General features: G+C 46.9%; 1 protein-coding gene across 2 annotated transcripts in view; it reads left to right on the forward strand.

Moving 5' to 3' along the window:
* The window catches only part of LOC118094884 (keratin, type I cytoskeletal 14), a 33,830-nt gene extending 16,420 nt beyond the window's left edge, over positions 1 to 17,410 (forward strand). Inside the window, exons 1-8 of one of the 2 annotated variants that reach the window (XM_035135622.2) lie at positions 4,748 to 5,408; positions 9,939 to 10,021; positions 11,190 to 11,346; positions 12,425 to 12,586; positions 12,700 to 12,825; positions 14,495 to 14,715; positions 15,473 to 15,513; positions 17,003 to 17,410. In XM_035135622.2, coding sequence (XP_034991513.1) covers positions 4,914 to 5,408; positions 9,939 to 10,021; positions 11,190 to 11,346; positions 12,425 to 12,586; positions 12,700 to 12,825; positions 14,495 to 14,715; positions 15,473 to 15,513; positions 17,003 to 17,100 — 1,383 coding nt within the window. In that variant the 5' untranslated portion in view covers positions 4,748 to 4,913 and the 3' untranslated portion in view covers positions 17,101 to 17,410. Of the gene's footprint in view, positions 1 to 4,747; positions 5,409 to 9,938; positions 10,022 to 11,189; positions 11,347 to 12,424; positions 12,587 to 12,699; positions 12,826 to 14,494; positions 14,716 to 15,472; positions 15,514 to 17,002 lie in introns of those variants that run through there. The other variant, XM_060281475.1, reaches the window with a different exon arrangement.
* The last annotated feature ends 2,944 nt before the right edge of the window (positions 17,411 to 20,354 follow it).

Genomic DNA, 20,354 nt, shown 5'->3' on the forward strand with positions numbered 1-20,354 from the left:
AAAAAACATATAGAATACCTTAAAGACCACTGTAGATATTTAAAAATGTTAGCAGGATTGTTACAACACTTGTAATACGATTTAAGGTAAAAAAGGAGATAAATTGGATTAGAAAAATGTAATTAGATGCAGTGGCGGAGGAAGGGGTGGTGGTGGGGGCAGGCTGCCTTGGGTGTCATCCCTGAGGGGGGTGGTGATATCGCTGCCCCGCTCCCCTGGAACGCTCGCCGCTCGTGGCACCCCCCCTCTGATTAGATGTAATAGGAAAAAAAACTGGGGGCGGGGGGGGGGTGAGTCCAGGGATCTAAGTAATCCTAGATGTCTAGAAATTTAAAATGTATAAAATGTATAATAATATTGTTGTGTGTTTTTTAAAATAAAAAAATAAAAAAAAATTTAAAAAGGGAAAGGCACCAAATTGTATATTCAAGGATAAGAATATATTTTTAAAAGCATACATGAATATCTGTCTAAATGTATTTTTAGTACAAAATATGTATTTAGAGTTTGAACATGAATGTCCATGGGCATTCTTAAAAAAACCCCAAAATACACAGATTACTGTGGAAACAGGACGGAAGAGATTTATGAATGAATTACATGTGAAACTGACCCGGACCTGAAATAGACCCAGCTGCCCATCCCTGTTTTTCCCCTTTACCTTCTTGCAGAGCTCTGAGCTGGCAAATAGATGCTTAAGGTGGAGCACGGTTAGAGTCATAGCAATCCAACGGTATGATGTGTACTTTCATTGTGAGTACATGCAATTGGCCGTTCCAATGGAATGACATAACTGGATGCGGCTAATTCAGCAGCGGATTTGCACAACAAGCAGCAGCTTGCAGCATCATTCATATCCACTGGGATAGCACCAAACTTGAGATTTGTTTGTGAGAGATCATAGCCACTGCAGTTCACTTATTGTCAGGGGCTGGACTGAAGAGGAATGATGGGAACTCCCCCTCCTTCTCCTGAAACTTCCCAAGAACAGGAGGACCGTATAGATTTAGAACAGTGGTTTGCAGAAGGACATAGTTCAGAGGCTGCAGAGCGGAGAAGCTGGGAAATATTGGGAGAGGAACGGTAGGAAGAAGAAGAAGCACAAGGGGAGAGACAGCTGACAGACTCAGTGTCCTTGGAAAGCATTCCTGACTCTCCCTCTCCCAAGATAAGGGGCATTGAGGGTATTAGAACAGACAGCTCAGAGGCAGAAAGTCCAGATTAGCTGATACAGGGGTGACATAGAACAGGGACAATATAGAGGGGTGGGACTTTACTTGGAGCAATACCATTATAGAGAGCAGGGGTGTCTTTCCCGTTGGGCTCAGTGGTGCCCTGTGCCACGGCGCCTGCCCAGAAAGAGCGCATTGAGGGGTGCATCGAGGAGGCACATGGAGCTGCCCGCGCGCACGCCTCACCCGCTTTGCTCCTTTCCCAGCGGTGGTGCCTGAAGCGAGGCGGCAGCAGCAGCGGTGGTGGAGCTGCCTCCGTCAAGGGGTGGCACCCCACCCGCTCAGCCCAGCCCAGCCCAGCCGCCCAACGCCGCACACTCCTCGGGGTGCAGATTGCCGCGCCTCCAACAAAGCCGCCTTGACTACCCCACAATAGTCGCACCTCGGCGCTTTGCAGCCTCTCCTCTGCGTGCACGTTTCCCGAGGGCGCTTCTGCAACGCCCCAGTGCTGCCGCTGCCTTTGAATGGCAATTTCCTGCTTCTCCGGGAAGCAGAGCCCGGGTCAGTCACCCAGTGGAGGGCTGGGTGAAGTCCCTCCCCTTTGCCTACCGCTGCTTGCAACTTCCCCCATTTAATGTGGGGAAGAAGACACCTCCTTTCACGTCTATCTGGCGCTCGGTTCCTCCATGAGGCTCGCTGAGGTTTTCTCCACCCCTCCACATCCCGGTGTTGTATTTTAGCGCTGCAGCTGCTCCAGGGAGCTTAAGGGGAGGGAGAGTTAAGGGTGGGGGGGCCACATTCCCCAAATGGGAGAGAGCTGGAAATGCCCCTGTGCAAAGGACCATAGGGGAATCTTCAAAGTGGCGCAGCGTTTGCAAGACCATCTTTTTGCGGGGATCATCTGGAGGAGGGGAGGGGCGCCGGGGATGTAGCTGGGACAGTGCCACCATCGGCCGCCGGGTTCTCCATGGGGCGGAAGCGGCTCCTCCGGTGCAGTGCATATTTTAAATGAACCAAGCCATTCAGTATTTCAAGGAGAGGGGAGCAGAGAGGAAGCTGAGGGAACACACTCCACAAGGGAGGGTGTTTAAAAAGGGGCGAGGGGCTGCTGGCTCTGAAGGCAAGCGGTGACATAACTGGGCCCCTGAACCCCACAGGGGTGCCTCAGAAAGAAGGTAGTTGGTCAAGGGAGCCGTGGACTCAAAAAGGTTAAAAACCTCTGGTTTAGGGGACACTTGCTTCATAGCTGCCAAGTCCCGGTCAGAAAAATATGGGATCAGCAGCGCCGGCATCAGAAGTCGCTTCTACGCATGTCCAGACATGCGTAGAAGCAACTTCCGGTGCCGGCGCTGCCCAATTTCCGGTGCCCAGACATGGGCAGAGCGGCACCGGAAGAAATCCGGGGGAATTACGGGATATTTCGCCATTCGGGATGACAGCAGGAAACGGCTTTAAAATGGGGGTTTCCCGGGGAAAACGGGAGACTTGGCAGCATAGCTGCCAAGTCCGGGTCATAAAGATCCGGGATCGGCAGCGCACGCATGACCGGAAGTTGCGTGACGCAACTTCCGGTGGCGCTTCGCCCTTCTATGGGCACCAGAAAATGGTGGCACCGGCGCCGGAAGTCGCTTCCGCGCATGACCGGAAACACGTAAAAGCGACTTCCGCCGCCGCCGCCGCCATTTTCTGGTGCCCATAGAAGGGCAAAGCGGCACCAGAAAATGGCCGCCGGGCAGAAGCCAATTTAAGGGACAATACCGGGATTTTCTACCAAACGGGAGACCGCCGGGAAACGGTAAGAAAAAAGGGGTTTTCCCGGCGGATACGGGATACTTGGCAGCTATGCTTGGCAGCTATGACTTGGTTGCAAATGTAGGCTTACTGCAGTGCAGTGTGTGAAATGGCTCTCAGGAATAAATTGGTATCGAAACAAAGAAAGAAAGAAAGAGAGAGAGAGAGAGAGAGAGAGAGAGAGAGAGAGAAACATAAGACCAGTGCAATTTAATTTCTCCCTATTCTCTCCACACTCCTAGCATTTAGTTTGTAAGCTCACTGGGGCTGAGACCTATTTATTGATCTGGGCCAAGCTAATGCTGGATGCTGTGGCATCTGCAGAACCAGTGGGGGATTGATTTATGCAGAGTTCCACAACTCAGACAGGGCTAAAAAGGAATGGGCAACCTGTGCTCTCCAGATGTTGTTGGACTCTACCCCCCCCAAAAAGCCAGCATGGCTAATGGTCAGGGATGATGGAAGTTGTAGTCCAGCAATATTTAGAAGGTCGCAGGGTGTCACCTCAAAATGGCAGGGGGAGAATGCAGTTCACATTTGAAACTGAATTTATCAAATTTGCACTTTCTGAACTAATATAAGAACCTAAGCAGCCATCTTTCAAAATTTGCACTTATCCAAAGTCTGTGGTGTAGTTCTCCAACCTATGTTCACAAATATGCAGCTATTGGGGGAAAGTGAGCATAAAAGTGTGTAGATTAGTCAAAACTGCATATGAAATTCACACTAATATATATACAGTAATTGCTGCAAAAAATTAAGACTGGAAAAATGAGAAACCAAGAGAACCAATATTGGCAGATTCTGCTATCCCTACATGGCTGGGGCGCAATTTGCAAGAAAGGGAGGGCAGATGGGAGGGTACTTAACCCTTACCCTCCCAGCCATTCTTTTCTATACTCCCTTCAAATGACAAACACACACCTGGGAGCCCTAACTTTGCAGGATTGTTGGGGGTGTGTGTCTTATATGAGGAGGGGGAGAAACAAGTACTGTGAGCTCCTTGGAAAAAAGGTGGGTTAGAAATGATGATCATGATCCACAAGAGCAGGGTCTCCCAAATTTGGGTCTCCAGCTGTTTTTGGACTACAATTCCCATCATCCCTGACCGCTGGTCTTGTTAGCTATGGATGAAGGGAGTTGTAGTCCAAAAACAACTAGAGACCCAAATCTGGAAAACCCTGCAGTAGAGGTTTTGGGGGGTGTCCTCTGCTGATGCCTGGCATGTAACTAAACCTCTGCAACAAGGAAGATAAGCTTTGTTTGCTGTCTGGCCCTGAGATTTTCAGTTCCCAGCCAAGCGAATTCTTGCCAGCAGACCTATCCTTCCACTTGGTCATTGGTTACACACTCCTAAGAGTCTTTGGCTGAACACTGCTTTAGAGACAGAGTCCACACACTCCACATTCCAGAAGGTGCTGAAGGATATGGGTGCTTAGGAAGGACTCAGCAGAGGGAGCCAAGAAAAACATGAGAAAGGCAGGTTGCCCTGACTTTTCAGAAAGGCATCAGGGCGGAGTCCCCAAATACTTTATTCTTTCTTACTTGCATTCCATAGCTTTCCTGGTACAGAAACCCTTTTTTATAAAAAAAAAGATATAGCCTTGGGTGGAAGAGCCACCCTGGCTGAGTTAACAGCTGACGATTACTTTTCGGAAACAAAAGAAGAAACAGTTCAATAAAAAGAAAACTCCGCCCTCTGGAATGCGGCATAGGCATGAATAAACGCAGGGAGGAAAAGGATAGTTTGGGAAGTTGGCTTGGATGCCTGGGGTGATGAAAGCTTCAGGGAATGGAAAAGAGAGGAGAGCAGCCCCCCACCCCACCCCGCCACTCCTTGTGGCAACGCCTCCGTCTCAGATATAAGAGGAGAATACAGACAAGGAGCTGCTAACTCTCTTCAGTCCTTTAGAACCTAGTGAGGACATTTCTCTCCATTTCCTGGCAGCCATGAGCACCACCTTCAGGCAATACACCTCTTCCTCCTCGATGAAGGGGCCTTCCTTTGCTGGGGGTTCCTCCCGGCTTTCCTCCGTCCATCTGGGCGGGGGATACAGAGCCCCGAGCATCCATGGCGGAGCTGGTGGCGTCTCCATCTCTTCCTCCCGCTATGTCTCTGGGGTGGGCAGTGCCCTTGGGGGTGGCTATGGGGGCAGCTTCTGCAGCAGCGGCAGCCTTGGTGGTGGGTTTGGTGGAGGCTATGGTGGAGGCTATGGTGGAAGCTTTGTCGCTGGTGGCGGCGAAGGCCTTCTGGCCGGGGGCGAGAAGGAGACCATGCAGAACCTGAACGACCGCCTGGCTAACTACCTGGACAAGGTGCGGGCGCTGGAGGAAGCCAACACCGACCTGGAGATCAAGATCAAGGAGTGGTACAAGAAGCAGGGGCCAGGTCCAGAGCGTGACTACAGCCCATACTTCAGGACCATCGAGGATCTGCGGAGCAAGGTAAATGGCAAACCAGACAGCCTTTGAAAGCACTGAATTGCTAGAGTTGGGTCGTCTAGAGCAGGCAAACTTCGGCCCTCCAGATGTTTTGGACTACAATTCCCATCATCCCTGACCACTGGTCCTGTTAGCTAGGGATCATGGGAGTTGTAGGCCAAAACATCTGGAGGGCCGCAGTTTGGGGATGCCTGGTCTAGAGCAATGCAATGGTGCAAAAACAGTTAAGAAAAGAAGAGTAAGGTAGCTGAAAACAGAGTTGCTGTGGAGGCAACAGTAAGGGCGTCCCAGGTTGCTGGACTGCAAACCTAAACATGGCTATTGAGAACTATGTAACTATGGCTATTAAGGCATTTGAACCCTTCCCACTGGTTTCTGGCTTAAGCCCATATGCATGTGTAGCTGTTACAGAGCCCAGAACGACTTGTGACAATGCAGCTGCGACCATTCGCCTTGCACATAAGAAGAACAGCTATCTGCGATTCCTGCATGAAACTGGGGTGCGATGGAGAGTTTGGTGCTTGCTGTGGGAAGTGTGGGTTCAGATCTTTAGAATGCTCACATTTTAGGGCTTCCCACACATTAGGGTGGCCAAGTGTGTTATCAACCGGATGCTTCTTAGGAAGCTGCAACAAATCCTTATCCTGTCGTCTGCCCCACATAATGCTCATGTTTCCATATATATCCTTCTCTCATTTACACACGACTTTTTTTTTAAAAAAAAATTAGTGCATGCTTAAATAATCTCAGGGGTACAAATGGACTCTTATTCAGAGGTGTGGATCTCCTGAACATAAGCTATGTTGTGCAACTGAGATATGTTGCCTAAGTTAGATTTTGGTATAAGCCCTCTAAATGTAGGGCACAGAGGAATGTAGGAAGATGCCTTGTACCAAGTCAGACCATTGGTCCATCTAGCTCACTGACTGGCCTTGACACTCTATAGGATTTTGCTGGGGAGTCTTTCACAGCCCTACCTGGAGATGCTGGTGATTGAACCTGGGACCTTCTGCATGCAAAGCAGATGCTCTACCCACTGAGCTATGGCCCTTCCCCATTTTTCCAAAATTTATTCTGGTCCTGCTTATCATGGGGAGGGGCAAGAAGGGCATCCTGATTTCTGGTCCACCAGTGAGACATCTGTAAAGTCAAATGAACCAACCGCCGAGAGGTTTCCTCCAGAACACATCATCTCTAATCCTTTTGGTTAAGATTCTGGTTAAAAAAAACAACCCCATATAACCTTCAGGGAGATGAAAGTTCACAGAACGACCGAGCTGGAAGAGGTCTTGTAGGTCATCTAGACCAATGCCCTTCTTGATGCAGGAAATCCAGTTAGAGCATCCCCAACTCTCCTCCGACCTCTGCTTCAAGCCTACCTACCCCTAAGTCCAGGGCACCAATGAGGTGACCTTCCAGATGTGGTTGGACACCAACTCCCATCATCCTGACCATGGGCCATGCTGGCTGGGTGGGGGAGTTGATGGGAGCTGGAGTCCAGCAATGTCCAGAGGATACAGTGTTGGCTATCCCTGTCCTGGGTAAACAGTACCATAGTCTAACTGCTTGTAACTTCAAGAGGTTTCTCTTAATGGTCAACTGAGATCTATGGTCTTGTGGTTTAAAACCATTAGATCTAGTTCTTCCTTTTAAAGAAGCAGATAACTTCCTCCTCCTCCTCCTCCTCCTCCTCCTCTTCCTCCTCCGCCCTCATCTATGTAACAACCCATTAGGTACTTGAAGTGCTGCTCAGCTGCTTTAGAAAAACTGGCTGTGAGACAGGTGCACACCTGACATGTAAAGTACACCAAACATACATTTAAAGCACATAGCTTTCCCCAAAGAATCCTGGGAACTGTAGTTTCTCCATGATTCCTAGTTCCCTTAACAATCAAGGGAAGTAATAATATCACTGTATTCTGCTCTGGTCAGACCTCACCTGGAGTACTGTGTCCAGTTCTGGGCACCACAGGATGGCCCTTGTGGTCTCTTCCAACTCTATGATTCTATGAATTCCCAGGATTCCCAGGATTCCTTGGGGGAAGTTGGGTGTGCTTTGCATCTCTGGTGTGGACCCACGGTTTCTAAAACCCTTGGTCTCTAATTATTTTAAGAGCGAAGGGCGTGGACTGATGGAGGAACGGAACTGGATTAATTTCCAGTTGAGCTAATCCCTAGGAGGATGACAGCCACAAGATCAAGAAAAAGGTGTCAGCTAGAGCGCATGGCTGCAGGGCACCAGTGGTTCCACTCCAGGTGCACCCAAAAGGAATAGAAGGGCCGTGAGTGATGTCTGTGCTGACAGGACCATGGGCTTGTGGATGTGCGGCGGATATGACTTGCGCTCCAAGTATGCGCTCCCTCTGCCAAGCCCCTCAGATCATGGAAAGGCTGGAAGTGCCCGGGGGCAGGGAGAGGAGAGCTCTCTAACGCAGCTCACCCTTTTGTCTAGCGTCGCAGTGACAGGGCGATGACAAGGCGCAGGAGCAACGGTTTTCCACTGGACCGAAACGAGAGATTAGGAGAGCTCTTTGAAGAGCGAACTGGCTAAATAAAACAAATGCAAGCCTGCTCAATTGCACCTCCCACAACAACCCTGTCAAGTAAGCTGCGTTTCGCCAGGTGCAAAAGGAGGCAGGCGGATCCTGCACCTTTAATGTGACGAGAGTAGGAAGACAGGGTGGCATACTGGCTTGGACCAGGACCTGGGAGACCAGGGTTCAAATCCCCACTTGGCTATGAAGCTTGGACCAGTCACTGCCTTTCAGCCAAACCTACCTCACAGGGATGTTGTGGAGATTAAGTGAAGAGGGGAACCGTGTACACTACCTTGAGTTCCTTGGAGGAAAAAAACGTGGGATATAAGCGCAATAAAATAGATGATGTGTGGAACTTCAGCAGTTCTGTGCTGCCATGCCAGCTACACCAGCTGAGACCCCCTCTTCTGCATGAGTATCCTGCCCCCTTTCTATCTGCCCACCTGCATTTTACAGATGAGGAACTGACAGCACAATCCTATAAGTTTCTACTCAGAAGTACACCCCATTGAGTTCAGTTCAGTGGCACTTACCCTTGTGTAAATGAGTTTCTGAATGCAGCCTGAGTTTGAAAGATGCCTCACCTAAACAATTGTAATAGAGGAGGAATTTTTTTGTAAAAAAAGATGTAATGCAGCAGAAAAGATATAATTCAGTAGAAAAGGTTTGAGGAAAAATACTGGGGAGAAGTCAACTGAGGGTGGGAAGTCAGCTCAGGAAATAATGTAATTATTTGATTTGAAGGGCACTGTGAACATGTTTTTGTGTGTGTGTATGTGTCTGTCTGTCTATCTATCTATCTATCTATCTATCTATCTATCTATCTATCTATCATCTATCTATCTATCTATCTATCTATCTATCTATCTATCTATCTATCTATCTATCTATCTACAGTGGTACCTCGGTTTATGAACACAATTGGTTCTGGAAATCTGTTCATAAACTGAAGCGAACTTTCCCATTGAAAGTAATGGAAAGTGGATAAATCTGTTCCAGACAATCCGCGGAGTACTTAAACTGAAGCGTTCATAAACTGAAGCGAACTTTCCCATTGAAAGTAATGAAAAGTTAATTAATCCGTTCCAGATGGGTCCGCGGCGTTCGTAAACCGAAAATTCGTAAACCGAGGTTTTCATAAACCGAGGTTCCACTGTATCTATCTACTATCTATCTAATCTATCATCATCTATCTATGCCTTGTGTGAGGCTTCTGTGTTTGCTCATGGATCACCAGAAATCTCTATCCATTGCTTGATCTACTGATGTCCTTCTTTGAAAATGGCACCTAATGAGGAGCAGCCAATGGATAACAACATCAGAGTACAAGTCCCTTCCTTGCTTGGCAGCAGACTTTGCCAATCTGGCAATTTCCAGGCATCATGACTCTGCTATCTAGGGCTGATGGGAGTTGTAGTTCAAAACAGTTGGCAAGCTGCAGGTTGGCAAAAGCTGCTTTCCATTTTCCTCATGTTTATCATAATCCATTTGGATAATAATAATAATAATAATAATAATAATAATAATAATAATGCAATAAAATGTCAAACATGTCTTCTAAAAGTCAGATAGTTGTTTATTTCCTTGACTTCTGATGGGAGGGTGTTCCACAGGGATTAGTAGGGATTACTATTAATATGGTCAACCAAGTGGCAGTGATGGGTAGAGTAAGCCTGTTGGATAGATCATAGAATCATAGAATTGTAGAGTTGGACGGGACCCTGAGGATCATCCAGTCCAACCCCCTGCAATACAGGAATATACAGCTGTCCCATATGTGTATAGAACTTGCAACCTTGACATTATCACCACACTCCAGCCAACTGAGCTATCCAGGCTAACCTGATGCATGTTACCTTGGTGCCATGAACTGCCATTCTAACTTCCACCCTAGGCATCACTTAATGCCTGCTCTTGTCCTGCATACTTAAGAGAGTACATAATTCGGACAAGCCTCTTTAAGACTTCTCTTTAAGAATACTTGTTCTTTCCCCAGATATTGGCTGCCACTGTTGACAATGCTGCCATCGTCCTGCAAATTGACAATGCCCGCCTGGCTGCCGATGACTTCAGAACCAAGTAAGTTTTGCTTCCACAGAATATGTATGAACCATGAGTGGGTGGCGCTGTGGGTTAAACCACTGAGCCTAGGGCTTGCCTATCAGAAGGTCGGTGGTTTGAATCCCCGCGACGAGGTGAGCTCCAATTGCTCGGTCCCTGCTCCTGCCCACCTAGCAGTTTGAAAGCATGTCAAAGTGCAAGTAGATAAATAGGTACCGCTCCAGCGGGAAGGTAAATGACGTTCCTGTGTGCTGCTCTGGTTTTGCCAGAAACGGATTAGTCATGCTGGCCACATGACCCGGAAAAACTGTCTGCGGACAAACGCCGGCTCCCTCGGCCAGTAAAGCGAGATGAGCGCCGCAACCCCAGAGTCATTCACGACTGGACTTAACTGTCAGGGGTCCTTTACTTTTACCTTTTTATGAGCAGGTGGAACAAGCTTTTCATTTGGAGAATGGTCTCCAATCTATGGCTCCCTGGACTGATGAAGTTGCTCCAGCCATATTAAGCACTGGTGCTAGGATTCAAATAGGCCAACAGCTTCCAAGGCAGACCTAAAAGCAACTAAACAAGTTGGAGCAATGAAAGGAAAAGTAGGTTTAGAAACACAGAGTTTGGTCCAGAACACAAGCAAGGTGTAATTAGCAGGAAGCCAATAAACGAGGTTGGATAGGATAATCTGACATATCAGGAAACTTAACCAAAGGCCTGTCATGAACAACTAGTCTGATAAAGCAAATACTGTTGTTTTCCATGTATAAGGCTATTTGGGGGGGAGGGACTAAATTTAAAGAAAATGAGGGGAGGTGGCCCAAAATTGTTGAGCTTTTTTAAGGGGGAATGGCACATGCGCCATCCCCCCCCAGCAGGGCAATTGCTGGGGGTTGGCAAAGTGGGAAGCCTCTCCCCCCATGCCACTGCAGGCAGGAAATGCTCCCCACAGTGCACACCTCCCACAGTGGCATGGGGGGGGGAGTTGCATGCCAGCCAACCAGCAGGCTGGCAGCTCCCCCCATGCCACTATCCGTGTATAGGACGACCCCAGTTTTTTGACATGATTTTTGAGCCAAAAAACCTCATCTAATACATGGAAAAATACAGCAAGCAAAACTACGTGGAAGAAAACAAAACAAAAAATATGAAAAGGGGATATCTTAATTTAATCTGTCCTTTTTTCTGCTTCCAGGTTTGAGACAGAGCAAGCCATGCGCATGAATGTGGAGGCTGACATCAATGGGCTGCGCAGAGTCTTGGATGAGCTGACACTATCCAGGGCAGACCTGGAGATGCAGATTGAGAACCTGAAGGAGGAGCTGGCTTATCTCAGGAAGAACCATGAAGAGGTGAGAGGCAAAGCTGCCACGAACTTTTATCGCATAACCAGTGGCAAGTAAAGCATCCTATGCTTGCTGGCTTCAGTCCTATAACCAACCAGTCAGGTGCATGTACTGCCATGCTCAAGTTCTGGTCTTTGGAGTGCCTGGACAAACCTACATTTAGGGTGGCTTGTGATGGTGCGCAGAAAATCTAATTCATAGCAGTCGAGCAGCTGGTCAAAGCCTGCTTGCTAGCCACCAAGACAGAGCCTGCCTTCAAAGGACCATGGTTCTATTCAGTGGTGGAGTATATGCTTTGCATTCAAAAGGTCCCCTGCTAAACCCAGGAGAGCTGCTTCCAGTTGTTTTGGGAGATATGGACAACTTGGACAAGTAGGCTACAGTGGTGCCTCACTAGACGAATTTAATTCGTTCCACGGGTCTATTCTTATAACGAAAAATTTGTCTAGCGGATCCCATAGGAATGCATTGAATTTTTTTTTAAAAAAATTTGCCCATAGGCATTCCTATGGGAAACCGCGATTCGCTAGACGAATTTTTCGTAAAACGAATTTGTCTAGCGAGGCAACCTCCGCTAGAAAAATCCTTTCTTTAAGCGAAAATTTTGTCTTACGGGGCGTTTGTTAAGCGAGGCACCACTGTAATCTGCCATAAGGCATTTTTCTATGTGGTTTTGGACTCCCATGTCATAGCTGGAATGGATAAGCAAATAAACATTCTTTCTTTTTTATAAGATTTTTTTATTTAGAATGTTCAGAATACATTACAATAAAAAAGAAACTGATCTAAACAATTTTTTTAAAAAAAAGAAAGTAAAAATAGGTAGATCTCTCACAGGTAGATCTTAACTCTTGTCCCATACTGAAAAAGGTGAACCCTCTCAGCTCTCACCTGGGACCTTCCTTTTCTTCTCCCAGCCTCCCACCCTGGGAGAACTTCCCTTCCCTGCCTCTCACACAGGGTCCTTCACCAACCACCCATCACCTTCACCTGTGTGCAATTTCCTCCTTAACCCAGAGTAGAGGACAAAAAAAAGAAACAAAAACAAAGCAAATAAACTTTCCGCCTTTCCCTCTCTTTCCAGGAAATGACTGTCCTCCGAAGCCAGATGGGTGGCGAGATCTCTGTGGAAATGGACGCTGCGCCTGGGGTGGACCTGACCAAGATCCTGGCGGAGATGCGTGAGCAGTATGAGACCCTGGCAGAGAAGAACCGCAAGGATGCTGAGCAGTGGTTCTTCAGCAAGGTGGGACTTCCTCTCAGGATGGAGGGGGGAAAAAAGAGTGCCACAGGTTCTCAAATGGATACTCGGTGCTCTGAGTTTCATGTGAGCAGCGCGTCTTCTCCTTTTCCTTGCAGACCGAAGAGCTGAACCGCGAAGTTGCCATCCATACAGAGCAGCTGCAGAGCGGCAAGTCGGAGATCACAGAACTGAGGCGGAGCGTCCAAAGCTTGGAGATAGAGCTGCAGACTCAACTCAGCACGGTAAGGGGGCAGGTGGCACTGGGGAGGATGGTGAGTCTCTGAAAGTCCCCTTGGCTCTATCTTGGTGACACAGTCCAAGAAGGAGGACCTTCTCATTTGAATGATTTGCGGTGTGTTTCTGGCCATTGCGTAACAATGCCCACTTCCCCTCTTTTGGACAATATCTTTAGTGTGTCCTTACACAGAGTGCAACTCCTCAATAGCTCAAGGGAAAAAAAACACAAGGCAGTTAAGAGAACAGAGACACACAGGGCTCAAAAGTCAACTGCGCTTGAATCCCATTGAACTCAATGGGATAGGTTGGTGGTGACAAATGGTGCAATCTTATACAGTGGTACCTTGGGTTACAGACGCTTCAGGTTACAGACTCCGCTAACCAAGAAACAGTACCTCGGGTTAAGAACTTTGCTTTGGGATGAGAACAGAAATCGTGCGGCGGTGCCGTGGCCAGCGGGAGGCCCCATTAGCTAAAGTGGTACCTCACTTTAAGAACAGTTTCAGGTTAAGAACGGACCTCCAGAACGAATTAAGTTCTTAACTAGAGGTACCACTGTGTATTTGTCTATTGAGACCGTTGAATTAAGTAGGACTTACTTCCAGCGAAGTGTGCAGCCTATACTGTATCAGATTGCAGTCTTTGTGTTCTTTGGGTGAGAAAGTCAGAGGTCATTGAGAAGGGATGGAGCGAGTCGTCCTGCTGCTCTTGTCTCATAGCCTAGAGCAGGCATCCCCAAACTGCGGCCCTCCAGATGTTTTGGCCTACAACTCCCATGATCCGTAGCTAACAGGACCAGTGGTCGGGGAAGATGGGAATTGTAGTCCAAAACATCTGGAGAGCCGAAGTTTGGGGATGCCTGGCCTAGAGGCTCTGCAAAAGTTTAATATGGGATGATTAAAATGTAAGAGCGGGCGGCGGCATCGGGCGGCGGGGGTCATCGCGGGCCGGATTGGGAGGCCAATTGGGCCGCATCCGGCCCGGGGGCCGTAGTCTGGGGACCCCTGACCTAGAGTCTTGTGGCACCTTAAAGACTAATTTTTATCATGGCATAAGCATTTGTGGATTGCTTTCAGGCTTCCCACATGCATCTGGTTGGCAACTGTGAGAACAGGATGCTGGGCTAGAGGGACCTTTGGCCTGATCCAGCAGGCTCTGTAACCCAAAGGTATTTGCTGATTGGACATCTGAATTTACCTAAGGACTTTAGATGTTATTCCTGATTTGACAAATCTGACCATGTTGGTTTCTGTCACTTTCTCATTTTTCCAATCTTAAATCCAGTTCTCCACATCTCAGTAGTAATGTGCAGGGCTTTTAGAATTTTGTCTGAATTCTTCCTGATAAACACATTTTTATATAGACTTTTTTTTTGGCAAGCAACATCCCTCAACATAAAATGAATTTCATGGAAACCTCCTCTAATATATGCATATTATTTGGTTAGGAAGCTGCACCACAAAATCTGGTGAAGTGCAAATTTGGAAGAATAGTTGTGTTTTGGTTTGCATATTTGTTTGAGAAGAGCAAACCAGATTCAATTTCCCTCCATCCCTCCTTGAAATATTTCATGAAACCAGCATGCAGCCCAATACTGTCATGTTATATACCTGATAATCTTCCAAAGTTCTCAAAGCAATGAATGTGACCCTCCTCTCAATTCTCTTCCCCCAGAAAGCGGCACTGGAAGCCACCTTGGCAGATACAGAGTCTCGCTATGGTTCCCAACTCGCCCAGATCCAGGTTATGATCACCAGCGTGGAGGAGCAGCTGGCTGAGCTGAGGTGCGACATGGAGCGCCAGAACCACGACCACAAGATCCTTCTCGATGTCAAGACCCGCCTGGAACAGGAGATCGCCACCTACCGCCGCCTGCTGGAGGGAGAGGAAGCCCAGTATGTAAAAGAGGGGCTGTGATGGGGAGGGATGGCAAGAAGGGTGTCCTAAAACAGCTCACATGGAGCAAAACAGGGAGGTTCCTTCAATATCTTTATACAGCAATTTTATACAGATTTTGGTGATGCTGGCATTAATAGATCCATTAATTATTGGGTTATCTAACCAACTAAACAACACTATACAGTGGTACCTCAGTTTAAGTACACAATTGGTTCCGGAAGTCTGTACTTAACCTGAAGCGTACTTAACCTGAAGCGAACTGTCCCATTGAAAGTAATGGAAAGTGGATTAATCCGTTCCAGACGGTCCGCAGAGTACTTAAACTGGAGTGTAAACTGAAGCGTACTTAACCTGAAGCAAACTTCCCATTGAAAGTAATGGAAAGTGGATTAATCCGTTCCAGACGGGTCCGCGGAGTACTCAACCTGAAGCGTACTTAACCCGAAGTATGAGTGTAATTGGTTCCGGAGGTCCGTACTTAACCTGAAGTGAACTTTCCCATTGAAAGTAATGGAAAGTGGATTAATCCGTTCCAGACGGGTCCGTGGAGTACTTAAACTGAAAGTACTTAAACTGAAGCATACTTAAACCGAGATATGACTGTAATCGGTACACGGCCCCGTTTCCACATTTAAGAGGCATTTTTAGGATTTCTTTTTTTTTCTTTTATCACATTGGCATTTCATAATGTATTCTAGGAAAAGCAGCCTGCATTTCTAACTTGGCCATGTTTCTTCCCTCCTTTTCTTACAGCATCAGTTCCCAGTACAATGCAGCTATGTCTGGAAAAGATGGTAAGAATGCATGCCCACTAAAAAAAAGTTCAGTGCTCAGATTATGGGGGAAATATAGGAGAGCCTTTCAAGAGGCCCTGACTTGTCCCATTTTTAGCCAAACCCAGTAGCCTTCTAAAAACAGTAGCTGAAGGACCACCACAAATGGTAAGGAGATGGTAAGGAGATAATCTGAACACTGAGACCTTTCATCTTGTGTGATGTTAGCTGCTGCCACTGCTAAGTGAGTCAGGATGAAGATATCTCTGCACATCAAAGAATGCTGTTCACCGACATCACTATCTTGGATTGTATTTCCCTTGGTCAGAATCCTAAGCAGATTTCAGGTTGTTCAGAAAAACATTACGATGCTTTCAGGGCCATCTTAAGCACCTCTGGCACCCTGGCGCCGTGGTGTGATGGATCCCTCCGGCCCCCCGCCCCATTTCCCAGCGTGATGGGCGGGCGAGCGCAGTGGGGCTGCCAAGGGCGCTGCTGCACGACGGAGTGGCCGGAGGGCGAGCGGGTGGGCGCAGCTACGCGGCGCCCCTCTGGCGGGCCGGCGCCGTGGCTCCCTGCGCCACCTAGCCTGGCTGTAGGGCCGGCCCTGGATGCTTTCCTAAACACACTTACTGGGAGTAAAGCTGTGCACACATTATACATTTAAAGCACATTTGAAAATCATCCTTTCCCTCAAAACGTTCTGGGCACTTTTGTTTACCCCCATAGAAATGCAATCCCTAGCAACCACTTAACAAGCTACAGCGCCCAGAATTCTTTGAGGGGAAAATGTTCTTCAAATGTGCTTCAAAGGTATTAATGTGTGTGCAGCCATAGTCACGCTGAACTCACTGAACTCTGAGCAAACATGCCTAGGATTGCACTGTTAAGGACACCCCAGCCCACTCAATTCCTGTTCTCCCCAACAATTCCAAGTAGATAAAGAGGAAAGTAGATGAGGTACTCATCTCTGCTATTCTGACAGGGCGCAGACAGGGAGTGGGTGCTCTTCCAGATGTTGTTGGACTCCAACTCCCATCAGCCCCAGTCAGGATGGCCAATGGTCAAAGCTGACAGGAGTTCAGCAACATTTGGAGGTGACCCACAGGTTCCCCATCCCTGTAAGACATTCTACTTTTGTCTCTCAACTACATATATTTTGCAAACTGCTTTGAGGTGTTTGTTTTTTTTAAACAGTCAAGTGGTGTGTGAGACAAGTTATGAAATAATATCAGGAGCAACTTCCTGGGGTCTTCTGTATGTGGAAATGGAAACATTAACCATTCTTCTCACAGGCCTAGAAAGCAACAGAAGCCTTCCAGCATTCCTTATTCGTTCCCTCAAGGTCTGATTGGCTCCCCGCTCAGCCTCCCAGTTGGCTGAGGACCCTATATAAGCTTCTCGGGTCCTCCCACCTCCTGATCATTCCGTTTTTGAGATGAAGTTAGCAGGTGAAGTTAGGAAACGTCTGAAGGGGAAATAAACCCTCTCTCCAACTCTTCTCTTGCAGTGATAAAGACCTCACGTCAAGTCCGCATGATTGTCGAGGAGGTTGAAGATGGAAAGGTTGTCTCTTCTCGTGAGCAGCTCAAACAGTCCAGCTATTGAAAAGAACCTGCCATCATCAGTTCCCCAAGATTATAGTTCTGTGGATACAACTGAGAGAGTTTAACATCACAGAATCTCCATGCATTCTGCCGTTTGCCTTCCTTTTTTATTAAAAAAAAGCTATCAGCAAGTTTTCCAAATTAACAAAAACAACACACATTTTCTGTTATGTATGTGTGTGCATCTACATGAAACTTTTGCATAAGGAAGAAAAAGCACACAGTTAAGTGACCTTTACAGTCAACTGCTTTGCTTGCTAATAGCTAATAAAGCCTTATTCCCTATAAAACACGAGATCGTGTCATGGTTGTATATTCAGGGTTCTCAAAAATGTAATCATTGTAGGATGCCACGAGAAAGGATAAAATTGGGAAAGAGCCAGTGTTTTTTATTGTAGAAAAAAACCAGACTTCACGAATTATTTTGGGGGTGTAAAGATCTGTCTTCATTTGAAGCAATTTATACACAGGTCCTGCTATCCAAACACAATTTCTCAGGAAATTGATTGTTAGGTGAGTGTTTGTATAATGACTTGATGGTTTCAATTGGTTCCTACTGGAATTTTTTTTAATGCATTCCCAACCAAGGAATTTTGATCCCGGGGAAACCCAGGAAACCCCTCTGAAACCTTGCAGAAGGCAAAGAAGTAAGGGGGGGGGGGAAATGCTCTCATATTTGTGCAATCTCTCCCTCTCCCTCCCTGCTCCCTCTCACCATGGTTTTGATGAAATGATAGCTGTAGGCCAGCTAAACACACAAAAAAGTAAGACTTGTTTAAGGCCGACAATCTGTTTACAGTACTACATGCAGGTCTGGATGTTTGGGTATCTGAATCTGCACTGTGTATAGTGAGATTTGAGTACTAATTGCTCGTGTTTGGATAAGTGAATTTTCATATACTGAGCATTTGGATAGCAGGACCTGTGCTGAAAGGAGCAGGTAGAAAACCCAGCAGAGGGGCCCCCAGTTTAGGTTGGTTCCTCTAAAGAAGTCAAGCATTTTTACACAGGTTTAGCCTGATGATCGTCTTCCAAAGCAACTACTCTATTCCGAACTTAAAAATGGAAAGCGTAATGCTGGTGGTCAACAAAAGAGGTTTAAAGACTGTTTCAAGGCAAATCTTAAAAAATGTAGTATAAACACTGACAACTGGGAAACACTGGCCTGCGAGCGCTCCAGTTGGAGAACAGCCTTTACCAAAGGTGTCATGGGCTTTGAAGAAACTCGATCTCAGGATGCAAGGGAGAAACGTGCTAAGAGGAAGGCGCACTTGGCAAATCCACACCGTGATCAACTCCCGCCTGGAAACCAATGTCCCCACTGTGGAAGGATGTGTGGATCCAGAATTGGCCTCCACAGTCACTTACGGACCCTTTGTTAAAATCGTGTTTATGGAAGACAATCTTAATTGGCTACTAGTGATCGCCAAAGAAGAAGAAAGAAGAAGAAGGGCTGCAGATAAGGAATTTAGCCAGGCTATTTCCCAGAAAACAAAGGCGTTATTTCAGCTTTTTAGCTTCCAGCTCACCTTGCAGTTTTGCTCTTTTAGTTACATTCCAAGAATTTTCTTGTAATGACATTTGAGACTTGGGTTTTTTTTGGCTTGGAATCTTTTTCTTCTACATCTTTTTCTTATCTACCCTTTCACCCACAGAAACAGAGTCCAGTCTTCAAAGGGAGCTTAATGGATATCCTCCAGTCACGTTCTCAGTTATCAGCTTACCCATTCATTCTTCTCTGTCTCCTCCTACCTCCTTCTGGAGCTACTGGGTTTTGCTCAAGAACTTCTCAAAAACTCAAACTTGTGGTGAACAGGAAGGCAACACAGAACCACCTCTGGATTTTGTGGGGTCCCCTTTGAGCAAAATACCCCCCAGTGGGTCTACCCACTCCTTGATTCTCTCCCAGAATCCCATTCCTTTACTCTCCCACCTACCTCAATTTGTAGAACTGCCTGGAACAGATGACACAACCCTTGTCACTGCTTGCATGCTCAGAGAGGATAGGTGAACAGGCAGAAATAGCAAGCAGAAGGGCCAGAAGGGAGGAGGTTGGGGACAAAAAGAAGATAGGCTCTGCCTATCACTGGCTAGCAGTTTGCTCTGGCTTCACTTCACTGTCAACCTCCCTGAATTCCACCCTACCAGTCCTAATGAGCACCACCCTTCACTTCAGCCATGGAACCTCTTCCAACTCTAACCAGGGTTGGGCAGGTGACACAGAATGGCTACGGCCATATGGAGGACCAGTCATCTCCCCCAACACCCCTCCCCATTTCCATTTGTATTTACTTATTTAGAATACATACTGCCCTTTGCACAAGCAACAGGTCTGTTTACAACAAAATCAAATAGATAAATATATTATTATTATTAATTTCATTTCTATTCCGATTTATATTATTAAGAACACGTTAAAACATCAAGTAAAAGAACATAAGGTACATACCATACGAAACGATACGATAATCTTTATTGTCATTGTCCCATGCAGAACAATGAAATTGAAAATCTATATCAAACTTACAACAGCCATCAGCCTACTATCCAAAAAAATGCATATCGACTCGCTACCCATCCCGCCTATACATAATTAACCCCTAAAAAACTCTAATACCCCTCTTGATTTGCCCCCTAAAACTCTGATGCCCCACAACTGAATACAGACCCCTCCCTCACAAACTGAGTCCCTAAAATAGCACAATCCTTTAAAAAAGACCCCAAATCAACCAATCACTAATCATGGGTTGGTCTTAAACACTTCTTTTGTTTGATAGCAGGATTTGATCTAGGGTCTCCTCTACGATATAGTGGCTGCACATTAGCACTAACCCCCTGCTGGCGGAGGTGAGAATAGCAGGGAAGTATTAGCATTGCCTCCCTAGACTCCTGATTGGCTGGGAGGATTCATGTGACAGTTTCCTGCCACTTTGGGTTGGCATAACTGGATGCTTCCCTTGGCTGTTCAGTGCAATTTTTGTAATTTTTTTTACTGTGATAACTTGTCTTGCCACACCTCACCTCATCACCTTGGGCATCTTGCCAGAATCAGAACCCCAAGCTTCATGTTCAACATTCCTCAAATTAAACCGCACAAGCATTGCCAACATCACGCTAAGGGCTTTTGAATGACAGCTTGCTGAGCCAAATCGACTGACTGAATATGATTCCGGAGCCTTTTGATGAAAGCGAGCTACTTGCTTGTGTGTGCAACAATGTGGTGGTCAGGAGAAAGTGCAAGGGCATAAAAATGAG

This window comes from Zootoca vivipara, chromosome 13, assembly GCF_963506605.1.
Source record: "Zootoca vivipara chromosome 13, rZooViv1.1, whole genome shotgun sequence".
Classification (NCBI taxonomy): domain Eukaryota; kingdom Metazoa; phylum Chordata; class Lepidosauria; order Squamata; family Lacertidae; genus Zootoca; species Zootoca vivipara.